The 9,490-nt window shown below is 47.1% G+C and overlaps 1 protein-coding gene across 1 annotated transcript; it reads left to right on the top strand.

Moving 5' to 3' along the window:
* The first annotated feature begins 264 nt into the window (after nt 1-264).
* LOC138106042 (ly6/PLAUR domain-containing protein 2-like) lies at nt 265-4,740 on the top strand. Its single transcript, XM_069006064.1, has 3 exons — nt 265-316; nt 3,818-3,937; nt 4,529-4,740. Exons 1-3 carry the CDS (start codon nt 265-267, stop codon nt 4,738-4,740), a joined length of 384 nt encoding a protein of 127 aa, XP_068862165.1.
* Nucleotides 4,741-9,490: the final 4,750 nt, after the last annotated feature.

Raw genomic sequence — 9,490 nt, 5'->3', positions numbered from 1 at the left:
CACAAACCACCTGGATTAATCCCAGCCATTGTCCACCCTGAGAAGCCAAATTTTCTTCTCCAAGGAACATGAAAAGAGATGACGGAGTAGCAAGAGGTGGGGCCTGCTTTGGAGCTCCTTCAATTCATTTATAGCTCAGTGAGACTCGTTTTTCCAGTAGATTTGGATCTGGGGACAGAATCGGTGTATGCCAAGCCACCAGGACGTGTGACATTGGTGAAGAGTGCCGACAACCCAGTGACCAGAAAACAAGAGCTGTGCAAGATGAAGGTGTTTCTGTTTCTTCTGTTGGCTGCTGTCACTTGCATAGATTTGGGTGAGTTCCCACTTGGATTTATCCAGACTCCTTCAGGAGATACAGCGTGATGGGATAGGATGTGCCCTGTTCCCTCTGAAAGCCACGTCTCCCACTTTAGGCAGTTTTCAGAAAAAAAAAGTCCATATTTGGAATATTTTCATATATTTGGGATGGTGATGGTGTCATTGGGATTGTCAGGTCAGGCTCTTTAGGAAGTGTCACAAGGCAGAGTGTGATTAAACCACGTCGTTCCTTTAATGCAAATTCCCACTCTCACTTTTTCCATGTTCGTGCTCAATCTCACTCTCTTTTTTCTCTTTTAAAGTTAGTTTTAACTTTCTGTACCTTTTTTGATACTTAGCCCTGGAAGTCAGTTCCACGCAGCACGTGTGGGATCTCTCCAAAAATGTTACATGTGTGATTTATCCAGTTTTAGCCATTAGAAGTGGGAAAGAGGGGTTGGGACATTGCTGGTGGCCCAGGTACTGCAGGGTTGATGTTTATCACGGAATCATGGAATGGTTTGGGTTGGAAGGGACCTTAAAGATCATCCAAAGTGAGGCACTGGAGCAGGTTATCCCAAAAAAGTTGTGGATGCCCATCCCTGGAAGTGTCCAAGGCCAGGCTGGGCAGGGCTTGGAGCAACTTGGTCCAGTGAAAGCTGTTGCTGCCCATGATGGGGGTGGAATTCCGTGATCATGAAGGTCCCTTTCAACCCAAACCGTTCTGTGATTCCATTCCACGATTCCATGATCCTTCCTCCATCCTTTCTGTCCCTTGTTTCTACCACCACACCAATTTCTTGGACAAAAAGTGATGATCCCAAGTTTTGGTGGTGGTCTCCTGGATGTCCAAGGTAATTCCTGGGCAGGATCAGTCCAGGACCTGTGACTGTTCATTGGGATATTCTCAGATCCAGACAGTGCCGGGTCTGATTTTATCTGTGCCTGTCTATGGAATTATGTTAGGATTTTTTAGTTCCTATTTATTTACTTCTTATGCAAGGACATTTTCCTTCCTCCCTCCTTGCCGAGCAGATTCTGCAGGGGAGGAAGAGGTGGTGGCTTGTTTGGTTTTCTTCTCAGAGAGGATCACAAATCCTGTGGGTTGAATTTGTCCAGCATCATGAAATGTGAGACTAAAAATGATGCTTCCTTCTAAAGGTGAATTTCACAACAGTCAGATGTGGGATTAATGCAAACAAAGCATCAGGTCACAATGTGCAAGCAAGATAATGAAGTTTACTTTGAATAAAAGCAGGAAAATTGCTGTGTTTGTTTAAAAAAGGGCTTTTTCTGGCTCATTAATTAGGATGGTGTCCATTTTCATATGGTGACTTGTTTGCCTGAGCCTGATGACATCCCATTGGAGCTTTGCTGGGAGGAGCTGAATCATTTCTCCCTTTCAGTGGGCTTTAAAGGAATTTCAGCTGGAATATCACGCAGACAGGGTGACAAGGGCTTCCCAGACCAAAGAGGGGCTGCTGGGGTGTGATGACACCAAAATACATCGCTGTGGTTGTAACACACACTTTGAGGGGTCTGCTGGGGGTGGGAGAGGGGACCCAGAGTAGAGGACCCAGATCAAGTGTTGGGTTCCTCAGAAAAACCTTCAGAGAGCAAAACGCCCAGAAAAACTTGTCGAAAAATGGCTTTTTTTTTGGTGATAGGAAGCACCAGATACTGTTTTGATTTGATAGCTTGGAGTGCTCTGTGTCACAACAATCTGGGCTCTTCAGTGGTTTTCTCCAAAGTTTCTCCATCTCAGAAGACTTTAGGCGCTGAAAGATTTGGGCTGTGGTTATTCTGTGGCTGTAGGAGCTGAGAGGCACCTGCAGCTCTCGAGGGCTTTACAGCTTAACAGGGATGAGGGACATCTCTAAACTGGTGAGGGACAAGGCAGGAGGAGCTGGATCAGGATGGATTCAGAGTCTTGAGTATCAAATTTTGTTTCTGTGGTCTCTGCCTAGAGCAGAACATGTCCCATGCAAACCATTCATGGTGCTGCTGCCAAGTTAAATTCTCTTTGAGGGTGGGGAGGCCCTGGCACAGGTTGCCCAGAGAAGCCCCATCCTTGGAAGTGTCCAAGGCCAGGTTCAACAGGGTTTGGAGCAACCTGGTCTAAGTGGAAAGTGTCCCTGCCCATGGCAGGGAGTGAAAACTAGAAGATTTTAATGTCCCTTCCAACCCAAACCATTCCATGATTTAAAATAACCCCTCACACATTCTTCTCACAAACCCAGAATCTCAGCACAAGGGGAAGGGTTGTGCTCAGTTTGTTCTCGTGGCTCAGTGAATTTGATGGAGACAAATTCCTTCTGTCTGGGACACCCTCCCAGCCTTTGGGAAGAGCTGGCAGAGTGGACAGCACCAGAGGAAATTCTCCCTGCTGCAACTCATGTCCGAGTCTGACTTTTGTGTGTGTATCCAGATCCTTCACCAAGGCGACAAACCTGACCAAGCTGACAAATTTCTGTGATAAAGTGACTGACCTGGTAGACAAGGGATGAGCTGTGGATATTTTCTACCTGGACTTCAGGAAGGACTTTTATGGTCTCTCCTGTAAGATCATGGAATCAGGGAACGATTTGGGTTGGAAGGGACATACAGATCATCCAGTTCCACCCCCTGCCATGGGCAGGGACACCTTCCACAACCTTCCAGGTTGCTCCAAGCCTCATCCAACCTGGCCTTGGACAGTTTCAGGGATGGGGGGGTCCAGAACGTCTTTGGGAAACCTGTTCCAAGATCTTCATGGACAAGCAGTTGAGGGATGGGCTGGATGGAAAAGCTGGGACTGCTCAGGCTGGAGAAGTGAAGGCTCAAATTGGTAATCTTATAAATGCCTATAAATTCCTGGAGGGAGAGAGCAAAGAGGATGGAGTCAGGCTCCTTTCAGTGATTCCCAGTGCCAGGACCAGGCAAAAGACACAAACTGAAAAACTGGAAATATTGGGAAACACTTTATGACTGTGAGGTTGACTGAGCACTGGCAGAGGCTTCCCAGGGAAGTTGCGGAATCTCCATCCTTGGAGATATTAAAACCCCATCTGGAGACAGTCCTAGACAAGAGGCTTTAGCTGGTCCTGCTTGAGAGGAGGGATTGGACTGGTGGAGCTTCAGACGCCCCTTCCAACCTTCCAACCTCCTCCATTCTGTGATTCTGGGAGTTTGGGAGTCTGGGATCTCTTTCTGATGCTCTACTGAAGTCAAGGAAAGATGTAGATCCAGAAATAGATCAGCCCAAGATCTTTCCAGTGTCACAGGGTCTCCTATGTGTGTGGCTCTGTCTTGTTTGACTCATCACAAGGGGTCTGAACCCAACCTGAAGCTGTGCTTTGACCACCAGACCTTTGTGTTTCTCATTCCCATTGGTCCAAACACATTCTATTATTCCATTCCCGTTCTCAGCATGACTCTTCTGGAAAATCCCTCCCGAGAGATACCTGGAGGGGCACAGACAGAATCCACACTGAGGCCATCCTCATGTTTTCCATCCTCCTGTTTTCCCTCTTCACAGGACACTTCTTGCGGTGTTACACCTGCAGGGATTTGACCCCAGTTGACAAATGCCAGACAATTGAGAACTGCACAGAGGGTGAGCTCATGTGCAAGACTACGATGTATTCCCTGGAGGATGGTAAGGACAATTCCTTCTTTATCCATACTTTTGACAGGAATCAGTGTTTCGACAGTGCTGGTGTGGAGACCAGTTCCTCTTTCCACTTAAAAAAGACATCTCCTGTGGGAGCTCCAGCTCTCCTGCTGTTGTGGGAAGCGGTGTTTGTGTGAAGGAATATTTGGTGAATGCAAGCTCCTGACTAATACTCAGAAATAAGATTTAAATTTTTCACAAGGCTGTGTGGTGATAGGAAAACAGGGAATGGCTTTAAACCTAATGAGGGTAAGTTTAGATTGGATATTCGGAAGAAATTCCTCCCTGCCAGGAGGGTGAGGCCCTGGCACAGGTTGCCCAGGGAAGCTGTGGCTGTTACATCCCTGGAAGTGTCCAAGGCCAGGTTGGATGGGGCTTGGAGCAATCTGGGATAGTGGAAGGTGTCCCTGGCCATGGCAGGGGGTTGGAATGAGATGATCTTGAAGGTCCTTTCCAACCCAAAGTATTTATGATTCTATGATACCAACTCCTGCTCATCAGAAGACAAAAGAGAATGATGATGCTCTCCTCTGTTTTTCCCAGTCCTAACTGTTCCTGCTTTTTTCTTTGCTGTAGTTTATCCCGTCACAGAAGTCTCGACTGTCACCAAGATGTGCTCCTCCACCTGCGTCCCCTCCGACGTGGATGGCATCGGGATGACACATCCTGTCAGCTGCTGTTACTCTGACCTGTGCAACTTTGATGGCGCAGAAAATTTGGGGATCAGAGTTGAGCCAGCTTGGATCCTGGCAAGTTCCCTCTGTGCCTTTTTCTGGACTAGACTGTGAGGGGATGATTCTGAAAATTCCATGAAGAAAATAACCCCCTACCAGCCCAGCTTTCCATGTGGATGCCTCAAGAACAACCCTCAACAGCTCCCAAAAATTGAGGGTTTTTTTTGGTATCCACACTTTTCCCACAACCAAGAGAGAAGCAAAACTCAGGAAGGCCCAACTCAAATTTTTCAATTGATTTTTCAACAACTCCCACAAAATTTATTGTGGAGTTTCTTTGCTGTGCTGGTCTGGTTGGGTTTGAAGTAAAAAATTCAAATGTGTGAAGTATATTTAAGGCAAAAAACCTTGAGAAGAGTCTTCCCTACGTCCTTAGAGCAGGTCCTCTCCACCCCATCATTTTCTGCTGTTCTTCCTAGACCTCCTTCTCTATACCCAAAAAATTAAGGAGACATTTCTGTGCCTAAAATATGAGGCAGGAGACTGAACTTCCCATGCCAATGATCTGATCCAGGGAGCTTAAAATCTTGTGTTCTCTGTACCCTTTTGAGCAGAATAAAAATAATCTTGTGTTAAAACAGTTGTAATCACATTTAGTTTTCCTTTTGTTATTCCCAAACTCCATCTTTCAGTATTGTTTATACAGAGTTGGGTTTTGGGGTCAGTCTCACACAGGTGGATGAGACATTTCCCATTATCCCTCACTGGAAGTGACCTTCCATCAGCATTTCTTCCATCTACTCCCCTTGTACAAATCTATCTTTACTGGGAATACTGAGTAATGGCTTTTCCCTGAATTTGGAGATCAGTGAAATGACTTTCCCCCTTGCTTTAATCCTCCAGAGCATCATCTGCTCTGGGCTCCTACATTTTGGTCCGTCCTGCTCTGGTTCTGCATTTTCCTGTAATCCCTTTTCCAAGGTCCAGCAAGAATATCCTCCTCCAATTATCACCCTGCTCCTGATATTTGGAATAATCAATCCAAATGTGATATAAAGTCTTCCATGTGGCACATGTGGTTTCCAAGAGAGGTGGTACAATTCCCATCCTTGGGAAGCTTTCATGGCCTAGATGGATGAAGTCCTGAGAAACCTTGGGCTGACCTCAAAATTGGGAGCTTGGATCAGGAGCTTGGATTAGGAACATTCTGAGGTTGCTTTTCCAACCTGAGCTCCCTGTAAATCATGATGCAGCCACTGGGATCTCTGGAACACAAACACCCATATTTCCAGGCATTCTACAAGGAACATATGCTAGGAAAAAATTCTTCTTTGTGAGGGTGATGAAGCTCTGGCACAGGTTTCCCAGGGAAGCTGTGGCTGCCCCATCCCTGGAAGTGTTCAAGGCCAGGTAGGATGGGGTTTGGAGCAATCTGGGATAGTGGAAGGAGTCCCTGCCCATGGCAGGGGTTGGAACGAGAAAATCTTGAAGGTCCCTTTCAACCCAAACCATTCCATGATTCCATGAAACTCTGAAAGCTCCTTGTTGGGGATTTCTCCAGCTCTGCCAAAGTCACAAATCCTGGAGTCAAGTGGGTTGACCCAAGAGGTGCCACCTGGGGGAAAACAAGGAAGTCCCAACACTGTCCCATGATTTCTTTCAGGGTAAGCAGGTAAATTGTTCACTGTGTCCTTCAACCCTCCCATTTATGACTCTCTTGAACCAAGGGTGTTTTTTGAGGTCCACACCCTCCAAAAATCATCAGGCACAGCTGATTGCAGCCACCTCTCCGTGAACTGGAGTGGCTCCGTAGCTGTCATCACTTTGAGGAGCCGCGTGCGGAGGAGCTGTTTCTCCCCTCCCTTCATTGGCCACAGATGCCTCACCCCTTTGATCTCTGGCCAGTTTGGCAGCGTGTTTCCCAGCATTCTGACTGTTCCCTACAGGGATCACAGCTCTGGGGGGAGATCTGGTCTGAAAGGCAGAAAATCTGTGTGGGTGAGGCTTTGGAGATGCTCCCCTGGTGTGAAGCCAAGCTCTCCAAGCACAGGGTGATGCTTTGTGGTTAAACATCAACCTGAACCTCTCTGTGGTTTGTATCTTTTCTGATATAAAAATTAATATATTATTTAATATATTAGCGCTGTTCCACCTGGTGTGAAGCTGTCCTCAACTTCCTGTTTCTGGAAATGTCTCTTGACTATTTTTTCCCCCTCGATAGCCACAGAAGGACTTTTTTGGTTCATTTTTGCTGAAATTTTATTCCCTCCTCATGAAGTTGACTTCCAGGTCCATCTGTTTTTTCTGATCCTACTCACTCCTGGGGGCTGTTTGAGGCTCTCCCTGAAGATTTCCCTGCATTTGTTTAGGAATGAGCCTTTTTCTCCCTTTTTTTCCTCCCAAGCTCTCCCAACCCCTTGGGTTTGCCTCTTGTCCTGTCACGGTGAATCTTTGGAAGAGTTTGGCTCAGTCATTTCTAGATCTTCTTTGAAACACTGGGAGATGGCAACGGTTCATGTTTGAGACAAAAGGCAAGGAGAACTTCAGGGAGGGATGGATAACTTGTCCAAAAGCTGTCTGAGGAAGTCAGGCGGGACTTTGCTTAGTCAGTGGAGACTGGCTTTGGAGCAGACACCCATCCCACCCCTTCCTGATACTTGTATGGAGCTGGGATGAGTTGCTGTTTTTTGTCAATGTGAATTAATAAAGTGATCTGGGTTTTCCTCCTAGCTCAGCTCAGGCATGAATTTTTGTAGAACAGCCTGGCTCTGGTTTGTTGCTTCAACTCCCGGTCTGGGAGCCTTTCCCATGGGCCTGGAGCTGTCTAAACAGATTCCCTTGGGAGCAGTAGGAATCAGGCAGGACTCTGGATAAACACAACCTCCCTGTGAACAGAGCTAAGCTCCCTACAATATTTCTCTGAATATATTTTGTTTTCTCCCTGTCCCCAGAGGCAAAGGCAGGTGAATTCCCTCTTGAAATCCCTCCAGGTAAAATCCAGCTTGGTGACTGCAGGATATAGCACAGGAATCTGGGAATCAGCAAACAGCCCTGCCAGAACGTTTCCCTGCTGCCTCTGAAAAATAGGGATTTGTGTCGTGCTTCCAATCCTTGCAGAATAGAATCAGTCCATTGTGTTTGCTAATCCTTCCTTGGAGGAAGTGTTCCAAGAGGCTGAGGCAGTTGTGGTTTCCTGCTGGGATTGGCGAACCCTTCAGTGACATCCTGAGGAGGAGGCACCGAGGTTTTCTTTTATGTCCCTGCATAAAAAAGCCCTTTGCTGCTGCTGCTGAAAATGTGAAGTCTGAATTTCAACAGCGCTTGTGTTGTTTCCTCTGGAAGTGCATCCCTCTAATTCCCTGGGGCTGGGACATCTTCCACTAGACCAGGTTGTTCCTGCCCTATCCAACCTGGCCTTGGACACTTCCAGGGATGGAGCAGCCACAGCTTCTCTGGGAAACCTGTGCCACCCACACAGGGAAGAAATCCTTCCCAATATCCCATCTCAACCTTCCCTCTGGCAGTGGGAAGCCATTCCCTGTGTCTTGGCACTCCATCCTTTGTCCAAAATCCCTCTCCAGCTCTCTTGAAGCCCCTTTAGGCACTGGAAGGAGCTCTAAGCTCTCCCTGGTGTCTTCTCCTGTCTAGGTGAACACCTCCAGCTCTCCCAGCCTGTCTGTGCAGTGCCACCTTACTTTCCTGGAAAAAAACCAAACCCTGGATAGTTGTGCCCAGAGTGAGCATCCCAGTTTGCAAGCAGAGCTGTGCGTGTGCCTAGACCAGGAAGCACAAACGTGCACTCATATAACCCAGGAAGTTCTTTTCAAAACTGATTTTAAAAACCGATCTGGATGACTTCCTTCACTCCGAGGAGAATTCCCGTGGTTATATAAGGAGATTATCTTTGACTTCCAGTCTGTGTCAATGTGACTCAGGCCCTCAAGGGCAGGGCTGTGTCACCAGGCCGTGGTAATGGATTTACAAATCCCTGCTCCCTGTGGCAACCCCACCATCCCCTTTGCAAACAAACTAGGAAGGACTTGGACCCAGCACAGGTGTCCAAGAGAGAATGGAAACTCTGGCTCATGTTTGGAAAGATCTCCAGCTGGATGTGACAGCAACTGAGGCCTAATGAGAGGTGTTTTGGGGTAAAGCAGAAATAAAAGGAGTGGCCTCCCACTATGGATCCAGGTTGGGAATTACACATGAGGTTGGAAGGCAGCTCTGGAGTCTGTGGTCCAAACCCCTGGGCTGGTTTGGGGGACGATTCAGCTGTTCTTCCCAACGTGTGGATGGAAGTGCTGTTCCAAAGCCCAATTTTTTGTGAATTACGGAGTTTTATGGACTTTTCTTAGGCTACAGTAAGATGAAGTTGGGGTGGGAACTGAGCCATCCTCCACAGTTCTCTTATTTATGGGTGAACAGTATTTCATGGAATAATAAGATGGTTTGAGTTGGAAGGGACGTGAAAGATCATCCAGTTCCAACTCTCAGCCATGGGCAGGGATTTTTCCACTATCCCAGGTTGCTCCAAGTCCCATCCAACCTGGCCTGGAACACTTCCAGGGATGGGGCAGCCACAGCTTCTCTGGGCAACCTGTGCAAGGGCCTCCCCACCCTCCCAGGGAAGAATTCCTTCCCAAAATCTAATCTAAATCAATTCTTTCTTTCAAACAGAATTGTTTCTGCTTGCTGGGACATGCTTTCAACCTGATTTTTCAGAGTAATTAATCATTTAAATCTCTTCACAAACCACACAGAGTTTTTTATTTTATGAACTTTAGCAAAGGGCTTTGGTTCAGTGTCCCACATGATGATTCCCAGGTTTATGGCATGGCTTCCTTGACTCTAAAATGAGAGGAAT

This window comes from Aphelocoma coerulescens, chromosome 2 (assembly GCF_041296385.1).
Source record: "Aphelocoma coerulescens isolate FSJ_1873_10779 chromosome 2, UR_Acoe_1.0, whole genome shotgun sequence".
NCBI lineage: Eukaryota > Metazoa > Chordata > Aves > Passeriformes > Corvidae > Aphelocoma > Aphelocoma coerulescens.
This window is presented reverse-complemented; position numbering and strand designations above follow the sequence as displayed.

What these genes read in the sequence shown, in the direction of transcription:
- LOC138106042 (XM_069006064.1), top strand. Translation starts at nt 265, where the DNA reads ATGAAGGTGTTTCTGTTTCTTCTGTTGGCTGCTGTCACTTGCATAGAT. An exon ending in TGTCACTTGCATAGATTTGG is followed by an intron (nt 317 to 3,817) that starts GTGAGTTCCCAC and finishes CCCTCTTCACAG; the next exon opens with GACACTTCTTGCGGTGTTAC. An exon ending in GATGTATTCCCTGGAGGATG is followed by an intron (nt 3,938 to 4,528) that starts GTAAGGACAATT and finishes TCTTTGCTGTAG; the next exon opens with TTTATCCCGTCACAGAAGTC.